Genomic DNA, 22,010 nt, shown 5'->3' with positions numbered 1-22,010 from the left:
TTAAATTAGTTTTTGGTCACTTAAAATTAATTGAAAAAATCACATCATAATTATTTAAAATTAATTAATAGTTACTTACTGTTAAAAGTGTCAAATTCAAGAAATTCAATTACCTAGTTTAAAATGTACATTTTAAAGCTTGAAGACCATATTAAAAGTAACTAAAATTTAGGGATAATAATGCAGTGCTTTATCATTAATAAAATCAATACAATAATTTTTTAAAAGGAAAATGATTTAAAATTAACCAACTAAAATAACTTGAATCACACTATCTAGAATCAATTTACTAATTTAACTTGATTTACGTGAAATAATTTTCACCCATTAATAAAAAATAGTAAAAATACCCTAATTTAAGATGAATTAAATCAAAATCAAATTACTCAATTATTAGACCGGGTTATCATACAGTTACTTCATTTAGAATGTTGATATAAATTAACTAACAAGAACATATGAACATGTTGGCGGAAACAAGTAATGGTGTCACATGATTAGCTAAGCCAAACATTAGGTGAGTGAGTATTAGGTGAAGATGATAGTGACCAAAGTGAAGCAAATTCAAACTCAATTATTGTTCATATCTAAACTATTGAGAGTGAAAGAGAAAAGTTCAGTACAACTAATAAACGCAAGCCACTGTGATGTTTTATTGAGAATAAAAAACTAAAAAACAAGCAGGAGGCTGTTTTTATCTGTGTTATAGGAACAACGAATCTTACTTTGGGCTGATGCTGTCAATTATGGGTTCATTGCAATTCCCCAACAGGTGCCTCATTTAGCCACAAGAAATGAATGAAATCATATAGCTTTGCACTCACGCTAACCTGCATACCAACATTTCTAAATTTGTCAAACCCATCTGATCAAGATCGTGAAACAAATACCAATGAGATTGTTGATATGTATTGATAGTACTTTGTATGGCGTCGGATTAAGTCTTCTCATGTGATCGGGACGCATTTTCTCAAGTTGTTTAATGCAACGATCTCTTATGTCCTTCAGAGCTGGTAGACATTCCACTGCTTTACCTTCAAGGAAAAAAGTTAAGGAATTGAGTTTAGCTATTATTAATGGATGCTTGAAGAACGGATTTTCGATCGAAGATTTACGCAGGTTTTCACCTGATTTTCCAGCCCAGTAGCACTTGAGGAGCTCCTCTACTTGCTGTGGCACCACGTATGCTCTTTTCGATTCGTTAAATGGATGACGACATAGAATTCTTTCACCCACCTGCAGTTTATCCATGAAATGGTAGTTCAACTTTTGTCATAAACAGCCAGTGTATGAACAATAGATCCTTTTAAAGACAACAAAATACAGGATATGATTCGTAGATAGGATTTAGACGAATGACATGGAGAAAACACGACGCCCAAGAACCGACTATCCCCTATTTTCTAACTTGGTTTGTTTTTCTGCGACCATAATTTTACTGTATTGCCACGATCTGCTATTTTCCTATCTCTTCTTTTGATCGTCGATGATTGTACACTTTATGCCGAGCAGCACATAACAAGTTATATTCTTCCAGTGCCAACTTCTTGAAGCAAAAGAGATATTAACTAAATGACCCAGCAAAAAGATGAAATGTAATGTACCTACAACTATCAGATTCTTAATGGGTGCCTTTTACTGGTTCGAGCTGAGAATGGGGGTATGCTCGATGAATATGGGGATGTGTTTGCCAATTAGCCTAATCTCTCCTGCAACTATGGTTACAGTTACATTGAAGGGAACATCCTCGTTCAATAAGTGTGAGATCCCACATCGGTTGGAAAGGGAAACGAAACATTCTTTATAAGGATGTGAAAACTTCTCCTTAGCAGACGCGTTTTAAAAAACTTTGAGGGAAAGTTTGAAAAGGAAACCTCAAAGAGGACAATATCTGCTAGTGATAGGCTTAGGCCGTTACAATAAGAGTTTGATCGATAAAATCAGAAGCTGATATCATTCAACCCAATGATAACTCAGAGTAGAAAAGTAAAAAAAGACATATAACTCTCCTTTATTCATTCAATCTCATGGAATGGGTTGACAAAAAAAACTCTGGACTAGTTAAGCTTAATATCACTAGATTTCTCCTGTCCCTTGATGTTAATCTAAATTGGCCCAACTATGTACTTAATATTAAAATACGTCTCACGAGAACCTAGCAGAAATATTTATGAGAATACCTAATGGATTTGAAAAATAAGAACAAAGGGTGTAAACTGAAGAAGCCCTTTTATGAGATTCATAGATGAGGGAAGGGATACAAAAATGCCAAATTGACCATAATATATTTGTTAAACATCCCTAAGAACGAAATTGACTCTTACCATCGTGTAGGTTGATGTCTAAGAAGTATGAACGGAGTTTAGAGTAAAAGTCTAAGAATATTTGAATGGCAAGATCCCGTAATGGCACAAGTGTCACTTTAAGGAAATAGATTCTGAAACTTCTACACAAACAAGGGGTTGGAAGCAAAACCGATTCATACTACTGATTCCTTATGGACAAGAACAAGTACCAATTATTGGTTAGAAAACTAGTCCAACAATTTTTACGAACAATTTATGTCTAGGGAAACATGGGGCCTATTTGAAAACCAGGCTTTAATATATATATATATATATATATATATTTCTTTTTTTCCCTATAATGTAGAAAATGAATTTTACGAACAATTTTTAACAACTTTTAGAACAAAAGCAGTACCAAAAAAATGGAGGTTTGTTGTTTTCCAATGTCACATATTTTCTTTAAGGTTTTACCAATTAATTGTTCAGTTATAGTTATTAATTATTATTTTTAAGTATAACTTAATCTCAATATGCTATACTTTAAAAATTTATATACAGAAGAAATAAATGAAAACACAACGAAAGGAAAAATGAAAACTTCCAAAGAAAATTTAATCAATAAACATAGAAAAGTTTTAAAAGATTAGTCTGCAAAACAATTTTATAAACATCTTTGTGAAAAACACCCAATTGGCGTAGAAAAGTAAAAAAGCAAACTATAACTATCATCATTGCTATATTAAAAGGTAGAATAGTCCTATCAACACTAATACAAGTTAACGACTTACCTTAGGTGCCGGCTCATTCTCGCCTGACATTATGTCTACCAGAGGATAGCCTTCCTTCCCGTATAATCTAAAACTACGCTTTTTGCATGGAATTGAGACCTATAACAATGAAGAAATGAGTGTAATATTTACATAAACCAAACATCATCACTGGAATTTGCTTCACAGTTCACAATTTTACAAAAAATAACGAAACATCACAACCTTTGAAACGTCTTCAGAAAGTTTAATGCGGGGCTGGTTATTTATTTCAACTAGCTTGAAGACACATCCTAAAGCAGCCTGAGCGTAACATGTAACCAAATAGGTTCCAATTCCAAATGCATCAACCTCATGACCCTGCATAGGATAAACAAATTAAGAAAAAGTTGCACAATCTGCATATGTTCTGATACAAAAATTGACTAACAGAAAAATAGATCTGAACACAATTCCAAAAGTATAATCAAATCAAGACCATTCGATTGAAATTATTACCTGCTTGTTTAATGCATCTAAAGTTTCCTCATTGAGGTCATTACTGGCAGAAATATTTATTTTTCCAAATCCAGGTACTCCAAACTCCTTTTCAATAGCCATAAAAAATTTCCGTGTCTCACATGACAAATATGCTAGATCACCAGAGTCCAACCTAATCCCTTTAGCTCGGTACCTACACTAAACAGAATTGAAACTTAGTACTCAAAGTTCAATAAATCCTCGAAAAGTCGACCATTTACCAAATAATCCAAAAAGTTACATGTAATTGTCACGTCAAACACATAACTAACCCAGGCATTTTAACTTCTCCATTTGTATAAATCAATACATACACCTACTTGGCTAGCAAAATGATACACCTTGTTGTTAACCCCCAATAATTTGGAGTTGCATGAAATTGTTACGTCAAAATGCTTAAACCTAATTGAAAATATTTGAGTGAAGTTTAGTGATCAATAGTCTCAGAGGCCTGAACTCGATAATAACTCTTTGGCCAATGTATATAGGACTACATCAGCTATTATCAATTTTCAGCAAGCCTCCATGAACTCAAAATGTATCACATTTCTGACTGAAACTATAATCCCTGAGTATCGTAAGGCTTAACTATATCACTATGGTACTTGATGCATATTTTATCAATCTTAACATTTAAAACTAGTAGAAAATTACTTTTAGTCACACCTATATCTAAAAAAGCATAACCTAATTAAAGACAGATCTTTTTCGACTGCCCTTTCTCCTCGATCATTTTGAAAAACCAGTTTTTTCTACTTTCGATTGGAGTGTGGTACTCTCCAATGGAGTCCTTGAGTGCCTGAATTTACTGCTCATCAACCACCCTTCAGACTGTCCAAGAAGGTTATGCGGCTTCACATCACAAGAACAACCATGTGGTTGATTTGGAATGTGATTGACATCTTAGGGAATTTTATTCATGAACAGTAGAGGACAAGGTGATAATATCACCATACAAACTCAGCCTATTAGAGAGGGCTGTATTCTCTCCCAAAACCTCTCCACAATTCCCAATACAAAGATACCTCACTCTCTCCAGCTAACCAACCGATGAAGGCAGGCGTACCAGTCATTCTAACCAACTTTGCATCACTTTCCACTTTCCCCTTTCTTGTATAGACATTTACAATAGGTGGTTTCACCTTAATCTTCTAGAATATACGTTCACAATAGGGGGACTAACAGAATGAAAGGAACTCTAGTTTTTCAAGGGAAGATCGAAGGCCGAAAGAATTACTGGATTCTGCTTCGTTTATTGCACTTCATTAGTGAAGAAATGTTCTTCCTTTTAGCAATTACAGCTTCAAAAATCTCTCTTATCCAACTGGCGAAGCATTTTACAGTCCGTATTCTGCTTATCCTTGAGGAAATTTATTCAATAACAGAGTGCCACAATGACTAGCTAAAGCCTATTATTACTATATTGTAACTGTCTACTGACACTTTCTATCCCCACTGTCTAAGCAGCCAGATGAAATTAAGCAAATATTTAACGGCCAAACCACTTATTCGCATCCCAGCCAACTAACTGAGTCAGCGATCAGTTGAGCAAAGCAGTAAAATAGGCCAGTTACAGTAAAAGCAAAATAGGCTAGGAACGCAGCATCGCATTTCCAGTCAAACCATAAATGTACATAGAAGTCTAGAGAAAAAAAGAAATGAGAACACTTAAGTGCCAACTAAAAGGATAACAAAAAAAACTTGAAGCGTTAAAATCACGTTTTGATTCAGAAAACCCACTTTATAACAACTCATAATCGTAAATGTTAAGTGTACTTCAGGCATACCCCAAATCATTAAGTGCCAGCGCAACCGCACAGAAGTTAGGGATTCCACTCCGCATAACCTGGCAAATAAATGTGAATATGGCGTTGGTTATAAAATCAGGCATCAAGAAGAAACATGAACGACATCAAATGAAGAAAATAGATTATACAAATAAAAACATATTCACAAGTGTTCAATTTTCACAAAATAAAATTACAAGCATCTTTCTTTATCACTATTCACAATTACTCATTTTGAAATTGTATAAAAAAAAAAGATACGAAAAGAGAGGAAGGGAAATATCCTGCAAACACCCCACTTGCTTATCTCAAAAAGCTCCCCAGTTGGTATTTAAATTAGAAGACAGCACAAATATTCAATAATAAATATTGAACACTTAGTAGGATTCTAAACAATTTCAAGAATTGATCTATTATCTTAAGTTTTCAAAATAACTTAACAGTTGTAGGCTTATTTACTTGGGCCCAAATAATTTTCTAATCCCACTATGTTCAGATTCCCCTCCTTTCTTAATTTATATACTTCCTTATATACGTATGTATGCCCCCCATGGGTACATACCGGACGGGGCTTTACATAAGTGATTGTACATATGAAAGAAACCATTCATGAGTCATTCTCAATTTTCTCTCACAAAAGCTAGCTTGAGAGCTAACTTCATGGTATTAAAGCCCTTGAATCGCATTCCTTCAGCGACCATAAATAGGTTCATTGATGACCATCCCAAAAACAAACCCCGCCATGTAAAAATGCTAACGCCGGCAGAACACTACAGGCAAAATTGAGAATGCATCGGCAAAGCATCACCACTAATGGAGGCTATGGCGAAACCAAACATCCTATTCCTCCAATCACATGAATATATTCTTGATTGTGTGACAACTCCTGGCTGATGACCCAGAGTCAAAAGAAGTATTTGAGATAAAAGGGATGTTCTATGACCTCCTACGACAAAGTAAAAACTCAATAACTTGATATTTCAATCTACTTACTCATTTTTTTGCAGCAATTGGGTATGTTCACAGGCTCGGCAAATAATTGAGAGTACATATCAGATGAATCCTTGTATAACAAAATAGTAGAAATAAAACCAATCTACAAATTTCTTCTTGGTCTTATAATAGAATTGGATATGGTCAAAGGAAGAGTTCTTTGAGATGACCAAAGTTCAAATTCTCAACCTGACTCAATAGCGGTTGGGATAGGGGAATAGACTACAGAGGCTATTCAACTCATCCAATGAGAGCAGACAACAGTAATCAGGTTTTTTTGCTACAGTTTTGCCTAGAGTTTATTTCCCGACGCAGCATAATAGTATTGTCTATTTAAATAGTAAAAATGTGACTGAATAATCTTCTTAGACAACATCAAGAAGTAAATTGAAAATTGTAATACAAATTTAAAATAAAACTTTTAACAATTCTCAGTTTTTACAGTGACAAATTTTCTGTACGATTGTTTTTCCTACATTTTGATTGCATCCCTGTACTATAATAGCACATAATAATTTAAGCAATGCAAAGTGCCAATAATATGGAAATAAATGGATAAGCTAACTTGGTCTACAAAGGAAATAAATGTAATAAATAAAAGAAATTATCAAACCCAATTACGTATCTTAGTAATTCTTTAACTCACATCATAAGTATCCACAAGAGCAAGGAAGTCAGTTGGAAATGCCAAAGCATAAGACGTGAATGCAGCCAACTCACTTTGGTTGGTCTCACCAAAAGTGCCATGGAATGAAGGCAACCACTGCAGCAAACATCAGCAGAGTTGGGTTGAATTAACAGAAAGTATAATAGAAAAAAAAAACAAGAAAAAAAAGGGGGGGATAATTAGATATCATATGCATCGAGAAAACATAAATATAATCAGGAGCCTGACACACTGCCGTCCAAACCATAAGAAACAAAATTCTTATAGTTCATTATGCATTCGTCTTGTGGTCCAACAACTCTTTCCAGCTCACTATTCTCCTAATTAACTGCTTTTAACTTTACCACATAACTATAAAAAGTAAAAAACGTTTCCTCATAATGCAACCTAGCATCTAAATCTCCAAAATAGTAAAATAAATAAATAAATAATATAACGGAGAATAAGTTGTGAATACAATAGCCCACCCCTGATAAAGAAACAAGCTTATTCTCAGCCTGATAAAGAAACAAGCTTGGTAATCTAATTAACAAACAAATTGACGGCTGCTTGATAGGAACCAGAAATCATAGATAATTAATAGAAAATAGTATTGATAGAAGTAAAGTTATAATAACCCAGGCAGTTTGAGAGGTTGGACTCTTCCACTAACTGTTTTCAGAAAACTGTTAGAGCCCACCTGAAACTCCTTATCTCCCTCTGTTTAGATCATTAACAGAGAATAAAACTTCAAGAACATAAATGATTGAATACCTGAATCTTGTTTAACCACGTTTGAACTGCACTTGGAAAATCTTCACATGTGCGTAAGCCATCACTGCTACAAAGTGACTTATTTATGATCTCATCTTGGCTCTGCAAATCACACGTTATGTTATATAGCAATAAACTCAAACTGATAAATGCTTTTGACATGATGGTATCTATGTGACAACTGAAGAGAGATATCTTAATTGATTTGTGACGATATTTTATCAAAGTTCTCTTGGTATGTTGCTTTGCCCAATGACCCAATTGTGGGTCACCCCATTAAAAAGGTAAAATAAAATAAAATAATAATAATAAAAATAAAAAACCTTCGTTTGGCCTCAGGGCATTTTTATGGTCGACATGGAACAGAAGGAACCATATAATTTTTTTTTGTGAAAAACAGACCATAGGCTCTATGACTCGATAGTTTTTTGGTCATCCCTGGGTGAACATTACCACCCCTTTCCGCCAATATAGTATTTGCCTCTTTTGTCCAATTAAAATACTATGCAACTCTTTTGGCCTGGGGTAGAATCTCCCTTAGGTAATTTCATATCATCAGAGAAATTGTTTCTTACAATTAGATACATACATACATACACACATATATATATTAATTGGTTTAATGTTATGTCACACCCTGAGGATTTTATTAACTTCTCAATTATGGAAATATGATATGGACAGTTTTGATGCATTTCTGGGCAAAATATGTTTTTAAAACAGATACATCAGGTAGTGTAATTCATTTTAGTTCAGTCATGATGTGAAACAATACATTCTCATTGCCCAATTGATTAATGTAATGGGAAAAATTGATGTGCCGGCAGTATAAATAATCACATCATGACCACATGCCAATGAAATTAACGTCATTATGCTGACAAGTTAGCATTGAGACAAAGAAGTTGACAATTAGATGGCACATCTTCAGAGCTAATAGCCAAATGAAAAAGAAAACAAACAATAATTTATAGTTTAAGGATTGAGACTGTTAGAAACTGGGAATTATTGGGCTTCTAGGCTCATTACGTCTGAAGTTATTTAGATGGGACCATTAGGTTTATTACTGTTTTTTCTTTTTTTTTTTTTTTAAACAGAAACACTTTTCATTATGTAAGGAAAGATATGTTGGACAAAGGTAAGAGAGAAACAACTTCCTCAGGGAGAATTAACCTCTTGTACCTCAACCACACTCGTCTAAATCAAGCATTTTAAATTTGTGAAGCCTAGTTTCTATGATCTTTGCCTGAGCTGCTTTCTCCTAGCACATGATTGGCTGGAATGCAATGGGAGAACTTTTTATAAGGAAGAGAGTGACTATTACATTAGGAAATCTATTCTATTTTTAGCTTATTGTTGATGTCACGAGTCTAAGTTCTTCAGTCAAAATTTCTCATAGAGCCGAATGGAAGTGTTTTTTGTAATTTCCTTCTCAAAGGAAAAATTCTCCCGCCTTTTTTTATTTTATCTCATAAATAAAAATGTTTCTTAGTGAAAAAGTAAAAAAGTACTTTTGTTAAATTCTCTTTTCCGTGTATGCCACTTGGCACATGCTTTGTGTAACATCCCCTTCACACCTTTTTCTATAATTTCATCATCTTTCATTAGATGGCATCTTTATCTAATGTGTGTGTTTGGGCAAGCAAAGGAAATTGGCTATTCTTGGCATTTAATAATTACCACATTATAAAACTTGACAATGAAGCTAGCAAGTGTAATTAGAGAATAACAAACCATAAATGAGCTGACAAATGCATGGGAATGTGTTCCACGAAGTGGTATGCCAAATAACATCCCAGCTGCAACATTGCTGCGTAAAAGAGAAAAGTAGATTTTCGATTAAATTAATAGTTTGAAGCTGTTGATAGAGATTGCCGATATATACTCTTTTTTCTAGATTCATGAGTGTCTCGCCAGTTTACTAGCACTCTCACTAATCTCACATATATACTATCCAACTCATAGAAAATGAGAACTTTTATTTCCTCTAGCTTAAATCGTTATATACAGTAGGAAGTGAAGAAATGATAGGCAGATGTAAACTTTTACTTCCTCTAATGTAAGGTAGGCAAAAATCAGAACTAACAGAACAACTGCACATCTCTAAGAGAACTGACTCTCTCTTATACAAGCTACCCTTATAAACCTCCCCCACATACTACATTTCTCTCTTTGAGATGCCTATCATGGTTGGCGGAAAATAGAAAGACTCTATAGAAACTTTCTTAAACAATGAAGTAAAATAATATACGGGATTCAATTCCCAAATAGAAGTATGTGTCCTAAAGGAACAGTACTAAAAGAAAAAAAAAATAGATATGGTGCGAGATTATTGGCAGGGATGAAAGGTTACCCTGTGCATCAAATGAAATATTTACAGTATCAATATAAAATATTATTGGCAGAGATGAAAGATTACCTTGTTGCATCGAATCCTCCCATATAGCAGTACTTTGAGGCGCTAATTCCACCGTCAGGTCCCTAAACCAAGTAAAGATTTCTTCTGGATGAGGATGAGAAAAAAAAAAAAACCAGCACTTAAAGAAAGGAAAACAATGAAAGAATTAGAAACCTGAGCTCGCCGAAGTCCAAACTCGAGAAGAACTTTAGACTTTCCAGCAACAAAACGGTGCCTTGCGGCATTTGTAGTAACTAACGATGCATAATTAATAAGATTTACAAATGGTGTTTCAAGTAATTGAACTACCTGAAATTTAAAAAAGAAAAAGAAAAAAGTACCAATGTGAATTAATAATATCTTGTTTCAGCAGTTATGAAGATCCTCTTGGATGAATACAAAGAAATAAAATAGGTTCCCGAATCCAATGTTAACTATTTCATCAGAGGAAAACTTTCTTGATACTTACAGCAACTGGCCCTTCAACCCTCACTAAGGGCACCTTCGGGAAAACAACTGATCCCTCTGAAATAGCATAGACCTCAACGTCAGAACAGTCGATTCCTCTAAGATAATTGTAGAACGCTTCCTATATTTAATCAATAAAAGTTCTTCAGCATCGGAACAAGTAAATCCTCTAAAATAATCAATGCATTCTAATTATAAAAAGTAAGAGTTAACTCAGCATACAAGAAGTCTTATGAAACTTTACCAAATTATCAAAATTGCATCTCAAAGTTACTATGAAAAATAACTAGTATGGTTGGTATGTTACCTACATGTATGCGCTTTATCTAATATAAGGAAGAACACGCAAACTAATTATGCTTTAGTTAATCAAATAAGCCCCATTATGTTATGGTGCATTTAATATCGCCCTCCCAAAAGAAAAAAATGATCATTCATAGAGTAAAATTTAGGAATAATTTTGTAAGGTGAGACCTACGCATCTTAGGTACATCCAAATGTTAGTTAATATTTCTATTTCTGTGGATTAAAAGAGATGTAATCTAGCATGAATTATCTTTATAACCAGTAAGAGGAAATGGTGGACGCCCCAAGTGAAATGTGGCAAATTTTAATTAAGTTTTAAATTATTTAGGCAGCAATACTTATAAAATGAAACATCTGACTAATTTAAATATGCAGTGGTGTACCACATAAACCAAAGTAAAAGTTGATCTGTATACCAACCACATAATCAATAAATTGGGTTACCTCACAGGATGAAGGTAAAGCCTGCTTGACAAATGAGATTTCTTCCTCTGTGAATTTGAAATTAGCAATAAGTCTTATGCACTCTTCTAAACCAGCAAAAATTGTATATTCACCACCAAAAGGATTCCTCCGAAAATATAAATCAAACCTGGAGCACAAAAATTTAACAAAAAAACCCTTCTATATTAATGCATATTTTCCTCCTCAAAGACATCTCCAAACATGACTTATAAGGCGCTGGAGAGATCATATAGCTTTTGATAGAATGAAAATTTTGATTTGCCCTGGTAAATCAACCATGTTGGAAAAGGCAAACTTTCAACTTCTAGATATTCCAGTAAGGGCGAATTTAGTTCTATTCATTAGAAGAAAAAAAATGTAAGATGCAAGCAATGCTCGAACAATTAATTAGCTGCCAAGTTTAGTTTCAACCTCCAAATTTGGAATTGTTTTTGAAGCTTAATATACTTTTCCAAATTAAAATTACAAAGACACTTCAAAAGATAGAAATAACAATTTACAAGCCACCAACTTGAGAATAGCTCAACTAGTTAAAGTACATGTCCTCGACCAAAAGGTCAGAGGTTCGAATTTTTCACACTCACATGCTATTGACCTCTAAAAAAAACTCAAACCAGACTAGTGTATCATCTACCGCATCCAGTCATAAAATAGCTTGAGCAAAAGCTCCGCTAAAATTGTTTCACCTTATAACACAAGAAGATTGAAGGTTAGTCATTCAAAAGAAAGCATTATGTTCATTTAGAAAAATGCAATCAAAGTGATTGATGAATCATATTGGTAGTACATTCAAAATTCAGAAATAGCAATTTCTCTGTATTTTATACACTCACAAGTATTTGAACCAGTTTATACACAATTGTTTGTCCTGTGTCAAAGAAACTTGGAGGATATTAAATCTTAGGTAGATCATCGTGAGTTAAACTCACTCCCTCCTCTAAGACTTCTATTATTTTCATGACTATTATTGACCATTAGGCCAGCTCAGGGTAGTTAGAATAACAATTTCCAGATTCCAACCCGAACTGATATAATAACTACAAGCCATAAGGAGTTTCTTCGAGAGCTAATTCTGTCCTATTTGAGGGGAAAAAATATTAAGCAATCATATGAACTACCCAGTCTTTAAGAAATGAGGAATAATATATACCGAACTTGCTCAAAACTCAAAACTAACGGAGTGGAGAAATTCCAGGCCAAACGTTCGAGGTCATAGAAAGTTGGTGGATGAGTCGTTCAATGGAACATTTAATTAACCCAAAGCCTTTTATAAAAAAAATTGGAAACTATGTTTTCATCGAGAAGGACTGAAATAATGCAAACAACAAAAGGCGTTTCAATCATCAAGTCGAACCTATACTCAAATGGAATCATCAACGTTCTTAATACAGGAAACAAAGAAAAAATCAAACAGTAACAACCATTCCTCTAGATTCAACTTTACAAGTTCCGAATTCTGCAGCATGCAATTCGAAAACCAAACACGACAACTGAAGTAGTGAAGAAACAAAATAGAGAGCAAAAAAGAAAAGGACAAATTCCGCGCAGTCACTACTGAGACTGATTACCAACAAGCAAGAACTACACAATTTCAATTCAAAACAAGGTTCAATAAAGAGATAAAACCATTTCCGCATGGATTCCGAAATCTCAGCAACACAAACGCATTGTACAAAGAAAGAAGAAAGAACTTACACAGCTCGCTCGTCATGCTTGCCGGCTTTCCAATAAGCATAAGCCATAGTGAACTGATAAAGATCGGTGAGCAAAGGAGTAACCATAGGGTTGGTAGGTCCGTCCACCACCGGACTGGAAGGATCGCCATTTCTTGGCCCGTTCACTTTGTCCATCAAGAAAACAAGAAAACCTCAAGAATTTCAAAGAATCAATGGAAGTTGGAAGGGAAATAGTAAGAATCAGAGAGAAATTCAGAGAGAGCAAAGTGGGGAGAAGTAATTGAGTGTAGACGAAGGCGGAAACAACCTGGATATCGGAAGTGGATGTACCATCACAAAAGAGAAGGAGACCGTTAAATACAACGAAAAAGAAGAAACTGACCANTTTTTTTTTTTTTTTTTTTTTTTTTTTTTTTTTTTTTTTTTAAGCATAAATTTCACGTTAAATATGTCCATCAAACAATCAGGATAAGACACCTATTATCCGTTCATATGTGTATTCCATCCTTAAAACAAGGAAAAAAACAAAAACAAATAACAAATACCTTTTGAGTTTATAAATATCTACTCGTGATCGATCTCACTGTTACGGTCAGAAAATGATATCACATGCAATCATAGTTCATAGTAGGATCTGTTTGATGATGGAAGTCCCACGTCAGCTAATTTAGGGAATGATCATGGGTTTATAAGTGAGGAATACTGACTCCATGGGTACGAGACCTTTTAGGGAAGCCCAAAGCAAAGCCATGAGAGCTTATGCTCAAAGTGGACAATATCATACCATTGTGGAGAGTCTTGAAAATATTCATGCACGGGCTCATCAAGTGTCTTATAGACATAACATGAACATGATGGTACATGCATCGCATAAAATCATAACGTTACATCATAGAAGTAATAATACGTAGATAGGCTGCAAAACACATGTTGTTTCGTTGACATAAGTCGAAGTCACTAATACCCTTAGCTAGTGTTAACTCGATTCTGCACTGAGGGAGTTCCATGACTTCATATTTAGGATATCTCTAAGAAAACTGTCTCAATAGTAGCTATACTAACCTTAACTACTCCTATATACGTCAAAAACAGCTCTGGAATGGTTCAAATGGTATGACAATATCTACAATGCCAAACATAGTTGTCTAAGTCGAGCTAGAACCTAGAGGGTGAGCCAAAGTACAGGAAGTCTGCTACGTGCGTTAGGAAATAACCTTTCAGTAGTATACATGAAACTGTTACTACCCTATTTCAAAAATACTCCCGAAATAATCTTAAACTTTTTTTAAAATAAATTAAAAGATTAATAAAAACCATCAATATACACCTCATCCTACCATATATAGGATTTAAAAAGTTTTAAAATATTTTAAATTATTTTTAAAAAAAGGGAGTATTTTGAGAATAAAGTAAAAGGTTTGGATTTTATTGATTTAAGGGTTTAGTTTAAATTAGGAAGGAGAGAAAATGTGAAGGGGCAAGTAGAGCAGAAAGTGGCCCTTGGACTGACCTTGGGTTTCACGCGCCTCCATGGGCGCGTAACGGTTTTAAATACGGACACAGATTCTACTAGATGGTATTTTGTTCCCAAACGCCAAGTTACGCAACCGACATGTCGACTTCAATTCACTTTTCTACACGTTAAAAATATTCCATTTCAAACTTCAAACACCCTTATTACTTATCTAAGAAAACGTGTCGATCTCTGAGTTTCAATACGGTCGTTATTAGTGGCTATAAGGTCTTTTGACTCACTAATACCCACAACTTATATAATTTTTCATGAACGGAATTTTTGAAGAGATTCTTAGACAAGTTTATAATAATGTGTATCTTAAACATAGTTGCTTATTCAAGGTCTAAAAGGAGTAACGTAATGAACCCTTAAGCCAACTTGATGTTTCGATATAGTAAGCGTTGTACCGAGCTCTTAGAGTACGAGTCTTAGATAAACAAAGTTGTTTTTCTTGGACACCAAATATTAAAAAATGTGGTCTACCAAATTATTTAAATATTTTGAGTTTGACTCAGTTGATTCACGTGAGCCTAATTCATACTTATAACGAGACTGCGAGAACAACATTTTGAAGTTAAGGAATTGGCTGGCCCTAACCTTAGCCCTACCCCTGTCCCTCTCCGTGGTGTATAACATATTCCATATATTCATGTTTCATAAGTACTTGAATGACCCGACCCATTAATAATTTATGAACATCTCTAGACGAGGACTCGAGTTATTCTACGCTTGAGGTAATTTCAAGGACAAAAGTTTCTTTTAGATGTGTATGATGTAACAACCGATATTGGAAATGAAAAAAGTTGTCCCATATCGATTAGATTGAGAAAGTGGGAAGTTGGACTCTAATATAAAAGAGAGTTCATTCGACTCATTGAGTCATATCAATTGTTCTATTTCATCTCACTTTGACGCTTTGGAATCAATTGGAAAATCCATGTTATGACAGCTCCAACTTGACTTATCGACTCATTCAGCTCACATATGCTATGTGCAGATCCTTTCTTTCAATTTTCAAAACTTCAGAAGACATTTACGATCAGTATGACTATTATTTAGCCAATTCAAATAATTTGGAGCTAAGTTTAGATTAATTTATGTAAATTAGGTGCATCAATTCTTTAATAGAATTTTAAATTATGACGGTGGGACTCCTAAGATGAAATTAGATTTTAAAAAGCAGCTTTTAAGCTAGCATTCATAGTGACTTTAGCTTAGGCTCCAAGTAAGGGGCTCTACTATTGGACGACCACGGGCTTGGTTCGATGACTTATATGATATATTATGACACGTACCATGTCGCCCCTGTACGTGTCATATTTTATGATGCTATGGTATATGATGTGTATTACTTTATGTGGCGGTTTTTGCTATAATATGAAGGCTATATGATGCATGAACCTCCATATGTCACGCCATGCATACTAAACAAGAAAGATATGTCCAATATATGTATGCATGTCTCATAGGAATGCTATGCCATGAAAAGAAATGGAGGTATAATTTGCACATAAGTATGCATCATGGTTTGAAACTATGGTACCTCGTGCATTTCGTATGTCACTTACATCAGGATAGTTCCCTGTATGATTTGTACGGACAAGTACACTATGATATTATGCGCGCTCATTTCCCTCCGTGGCTTCTGAAAGCATGAGCGTATGCTAGTCTGTAGGTAGGCTTAGGGGGGCACATATACAAGCCCGCCTTGTGAGTCTATATGTGCGTGCATGGGTCGTGGGTAGAAAAATACTACACATCCAACTCTGTCTGGATTGAAAAATAGAGACCAAGACCATGATGTTTTACAAAAAGATAGGTCTCACCATGATTGCATATGATTACATTTACATTTTCCAACCCCAATTGTGAGGCTACTTACTGAGTATTTCTTTAAGTACTCAAGCCCCATGTTATTTCTTTTTCAAGTAAAGGTAAAGCACCCTTGTACGAACAATGACATCGTTGTGAATGCCATATAAGGAATGAAGACACGTTAGATTGTTGTTTTTCACACGTATTAGACATATCATGCATGTGATAGCGACTTTGAGTATTATAACCAAAATAAAGACACAAAGAGGACTGAAATCTTACACGAGGGGTTATTCAAATACACTCTTAGATCGTGAAGTTGAGATATGATAATTGATATCTGTGCACGATGTGAGGGTGTGACCCGAATAAAAACATAGTGTGGAGGTCCTACCATACACACAATGAGTATTTTTATTAGGAAGATGGCCTTGGGGTGGCCTTGCTTTCATAGAACTATTTTAAACAATGACATGAACTTTACATAGAATGTTCTTGGAGAATTCAAGGCAACGCAATTTATATATTGGTTTGATATCACTTCTTCCAATGAAAGATATTCCATTCCTTCCTATGTCTTATTATATGATACTCATCGTTGCACAATTTAGTGGTAATTAATACGTGATCATATGGAGTCGAGGTTAAACACCCGTATTTTATACCTGACTCCATATCAGGTCGTCTATTTGGAGTCGTGCAAACAAAAATCATAACCTTCAAACACTTCATTTACTTATGAATTTGTTAGATTGCATCAAGTTACATTTAAAATTTTTAATTTCATCGTATAAGTTTCATCATCGATTTAATTTCTACTAATTGTGTATAGATATTCATAAACTCCATTAATTTTTATAAAATAAAGTTTTGTATCAAAATAATATGCAAATTAACCATTGAATACGTTTGTATAAATTTCAACAAAATTCTTTTTGAATTAAAACTCATAAGAGAGTTAAAATTGCAACACTTATCTAAGTTTGAGGTATAATTGGATGAAAATATTAGAAAAATTGAAAGTGAATGAGAGATGCATAAATCCTCCGAATGTCGTTCTAACTTCGCCACCAGAGTTTCTCTTTTCGAAAAATCGGAGCCCATTGTCAGAGTTCTGGATAGTTTTCCTTCCTCGCAGGAGTTAGTTCAACGTGCTCGGAGATTTGCTGATTGGAAGGCAGTGTATTTATCTCCAAGGGTGCTATAGTATCAGACCTAGGTCGGGCTCGATGATACCTATTCTAATACTGCTTGGTAGAGTGCACGCTAAGGATGTATCGGAGGACATGTGATGCGGAGACTCTAGTGATACTGTAACACTACTACTGGGTCTATTAAGCTTTTTTAGTCTTCTTTGTCGTGAAAGTCTATTAGGTTCTTAGGGGCGTCCAGGTGGTTTAAGTCTCATCTTGTGTTTCCATGATGCTTGGAACTAGCTCTTCAAGGCTAATCTAATCTCTAGGTGCACTCGGGTCTAGATCTCTTATCGTCGCTCACGATCTATAGGTTATCAGTCTACTAAAAACGCACTAGCCTAGGTCAACGTGTAAACCGCTCTAGCTCTAGCACCATAAGCTTAACTTCATTCTCTGATGCATGCGTTATTAGTGGTCGATTGATCACCTAAAGCACGAAAAACATAATACAAACATCACCTTGGTCATTATTGGGTGCTGAGGAGGTTTACTCTATCCTAGGGCGACCTAGGTGGCTTAACGTAAAATTTTGAAACTAGAGTATTCTATTCTGACTCCTCGAGTCTTTCTTAGTCCGGAAGCACTAGGGTCTAGACCCCTTCATTACCATTCACAATCTTCAAGGGCTCAGTCTATTAGAATAGTCTTGACCTAGGTCATTGTCTAGTCGGCCTAACCCTAGCACCTTAGTTCTAGCTTTGTGTAGATGAACACGCTCTAAAGGAGAACACATTAACATTCATCTAGAGCTAAGCGTACTATATGAAGCATTCATACAAGTTGAACGGGGAGATAACTTCTATCAATCGTCCGAAGCATAGATCACAATATTTCATCCTCCATCCTGGCATAGCCGAAAACATTAAAATTGGTATGCATCATAAATTCTTATCATAGGGGCATTTCTGTAATTTTTTACAACATGCATACGATTTTCATCTAAATTGCCCTTTTAGAGTCCTAATCATGCATATTCTCGCCACCTAAGGTAAGGTATGCTCATATGCTAGCACAATGGTTACATATATGGATAGAACGCACCTTCCTGAGCTAGCTTTTCTCCATATTAAGGGCTCTAAATTTTCTAAAATTTCTGTGAGAGGTTCTACTTCATGTCAAAATAAGGTCAATTTTAAATACTAACAAACAAAAGTCNAAAAAAAAAAAAAAAAAAAAAAAAGATCCCCACGTGCCCTCACTCGCACAAGCACGCACGAGAAGTTTTCATCTTTGAAACCCAATGAGCGAGGAGATTACCTTTCATCTTTCTAGTGACGATACGTGGCAATTTCTGATTGGTGCATATGTATTGGGTTAGAGCAGAGGTAGGCGGTCTAGGTCAAAGACGAGCGGATTGGATCAACTAGTTTGAGTTACCAACTAGCGACGCAATGCATCGTGTGCTCCTTGACCTAACCCGTGTTCTCCCCCGATGGCCAACACACGTCCCTCTCTTTGACTAGCACGTATCCCTCGTGGATTTTTTACTCCCTCGCATTCAAATCTTCATATTTATGTAAGAACACCTCTATTTTTCAATGTAACTTGATTCAGTTCCTTTATGAAATCTTTCTAAAAAAATTTAATTTCATCTCATTCCATGTACTACACAGAGAATCAACCGAGTGCAAAATTTTTCGAAAACAAACTTTTTACCGTTTCTTGAAGCTCATCAGAACTCCACCTTCACATTCAAATCGACTCGAGGTTTATTCATAGAAGTTGTGTGAAATCTTCCCTAGAATAACATTCTAAAATTAAGAACATAACTCTTTCAAAATGATCTAATTAAGTGTGAGATCTCACATCGGTTAGGGAGGAAAACTAAACATTATTTACAAGAGTGTGGAAAGGATAATATCTGCTAGCTAACAGTGGACGTGAGTCGTTATAAAGGGTATTAGAGCTAGATACCGGGCGATGTGTCAGCGTGGAGGCTAGCCCCGCTGTATAATTTAGTTGTATAATTTTTTTAAAATAATTGAGATTAAAAAAGACCTTTTAAAATTAATTAGAAAGATAAATAAAATAAACATAAAAATCTAAAAATCTAAAAAGCTAAAATAGAATAAAGTTTTAATTTAAAATAGAAAAATGGTCCTTTTTGAATAAATAAAATATATTTTTTGATTATCTTTGTTATGGATAAAGAGACTGGCGCCGGCGGACAACACTAATGATTGGGACCGCCGGACAATAAAATAATAATTTCGCTTTCCTTCTTTCTTTTTAATCACTACTTTTTCAATGGAATATTTAATTTAATTATAAACATCGTTTTGATTTAGTTGTCGTTTAAAATATCTAAGATTGATAACAAGGCGAGATTTATCAACGACAACGGGTTGATTTAATGTAATGTTTGGTTGAGATTATCTTAATTTAGTTATTATTGTCTCCCAACTCCAATCAAATATTTAATTTATTTAAATATAATACAAGTAGACAACGTCTTTGTCTTTATTCGGTGGGCACGTAAGGTATTTAAGATTGCTAACCATTAATTTACTCAAAATAATGAATGTTTACAAAGTAAGTGCTCGAGATTACAATTTACAAAATACATCAAAGTTAGAATAGGCTAAGAAAAATACAACACGATAAAATAAAGACTTCAGTCTAAATGGTTTTCCATAACTGTACGGCTCTAAATATCACCTGGCTGTGAGACCTTTAGTTTAATGACTACTTGTTAAAAAATTGACCTTGTACTAATGACACTAGGCTATCTGTGGCTGACTCAACTGAACTAACCATCTCATACCTTGGGACAGTGATCGACACGTAGGAAAATAGTCTTGTATCTCTGAAAGTTGAATTGATTCATGCATCTACAAGTTTTGTTTCTTCACGAAACTTGGCAACCTATGAACCACAAAGCTAAAGACTCATATCTCACGAGTTATAATTATTTGTACTACGAGAAACTGATTGGAGAAGAAGGGTCCCTCATCATGACTTTCAAGTTGAAGTTGAATCGAATCGAAAGTTGGAGTTCTAACGAACCTCACGTACAACAAATTTTCAAGTTTTAGACCGACTTTGCAAGCGTTTATTTCTCGCCATAGTTAACAAGTGGAATAAAAATAATCTTTTTTGGTGGAATGGTCATTAGTCACCTTACCCAAATATTTTCGGACCAAATGTCTTGTTGTCCTATGAGATATGATGAAACTGCACCTTAACCCAACCCACGATATCACACACTCACTACTAGAGCTATGGAAACGTTGATGCATGAACATAGAAAGTTGGTTCGCTCTAAGATATGATTCATCATCTAGGAGGTCTGCAGTGCTAGAACCTAGTGAACATCTTTTAGACTCGATAGGATCTATGGCATGTAAGAGAACCGTTAAAAAATTCAACACATTCCCAGAAGCTCAAATGGTTATATTATTAGGCTCGAACTTTCTAAAGCCTAGAGAAAAGCATATGGTAACTTAATAGAGATTGGATGCAATAAGAACGTACAAGTAGGTTGCTTACGGAATATTTTTATACTCACCATTCTTTTAATTTTTTTCAAGTGTTCATAAGCAATCGATGAGATGGAGAGCGTTCGAGAGCTACGTGATCACAAGGGGTTGTCCCACGACATTAATCTGTCTTTATATATTGGGTCTTTTGTTTAATTTACTGTCCCACGACAATAAATTTAATTCTTTGTATATTGAGTCTTTTTTGTTTAATTTTCATAGTAATCTTATTCTCAGTATAAGTCTGGATCGGTGTCGTACATTCCTCGAAAATCAGACTCGTCTTTTCAAATTGCTGTCAAGTTTAAAAGGAAGGGCTCACGTAGGCCCCATAAATGCACAAAAATGGAGTGGCTTCTTTGGATGCATGCGTGGAGTTGGGTGGTTTTGATGGGTAGGGCAACCAAATATTCTGGTGAGGGCTCCATTGAAGCACATGCCAAGTCGCTGTTATTGTGTAATTGAAGCCGCCCCAATGCCAGTACCTAGCCCATGACAAGTGAAACCCATACACACCCTAAACCACCAACCTTAGCCCAACGGCCTAATCACATGATCGACATGCTTAGCATCACTAACAAGTTAAAACTTATTTAGGAGCTTCGATAAGCTACTTACCCGTATTACTTAATATGTCATTGTGGACCAATATCGATAGAATAAATCAAAAGGAGTCGGAGTCAAACGGGACGAAATGAAGCTTGCCATACACCCACATCCAACCTCACCTGCCTACACACGCTCACTATGCACCTTACACCTTTGACAACGCATGGACACATGTCACAGTCATGCTTGTCCAAGGCGTGTTGCGTATGGACGCATGACCATGTTATGTCAAACCATTTGTCTACTTTCAAGTTGTATTATATTATTATTATTATTTTGTGTATGACCGTATATTCCTGTCAGACATG

The 22,010-nt window shown here is 35.0% G+C and overlaps 1 protein-coding gene across 2 annotated transcripts; it reads right to left on the bottom strand.

The window, feature by feature from the left end:
- Positions 1-545: 545 nt before the first annotated feature.
- LOC111777346 (nicotinate phosphoribosyltransferase 2-like) lies at positions 546-13,440 on the bottom strand. 2 transcript variants are annotated; one of them, XM_023656896.1, is made up of 16 exons: positions 13,107-13,184; positions 11,996-12,097; positions 11,391-11,538; positions 10,642-10,761; positions 10,347-10,481; positions 10,194-10,255; positions 9,509-9,584; positions 7,775-7,876; positions 7,001-7,117; positions 5,362-5,420; positions 3,554-3,728; positions 3,281-3,415; positions 3,077-3,175; positions 1,128-1,236; positions 922-1,034; positions 546-830 (listed from the first exon to the last, which is right to left on the bottom strand). In XM_023656896.1, coding segments are annotated over exons 2-16 (1,530 nt in total). In that variant the 5' UTR covers positions 11,998-12,097; positions 13,107-13,184; the 3' UTR covers positions 546-752. The 2 variants fall into 2 exon arrangements, with proteins under 2 accessions (XP_023512664.1, XP_023512663.1); XM_023656895.1 differs by lacking the exon at positions 11,996-12,097 and having other exon boundaries at positions 13,107-13,440.
- Positions 13,441-22,010: the final 8,570 nt, after the last annotated feature.

Source organism: Cucurbita pepo, chromosome LG16 (genome assembly GCF_002806865.2).
Source record: "Cucurbita pepo subsp. pepo cultivar mu-cu-16 chromosome LG16, ASM280686v2, whole genome shotgun sequence".
In the NCBI taxonomy this organism is placed as follows: domain Eukaryota; kingdom Viridiplantae; phylum Streptophyta; class Magnoliopsida; order Cucurbitales; family Cucurbitaceae; genus Cucurbita; species Cucurbita pepo.
This window is presented reverse-complemented; position numbering and strand designations above follow the sequence as displayed.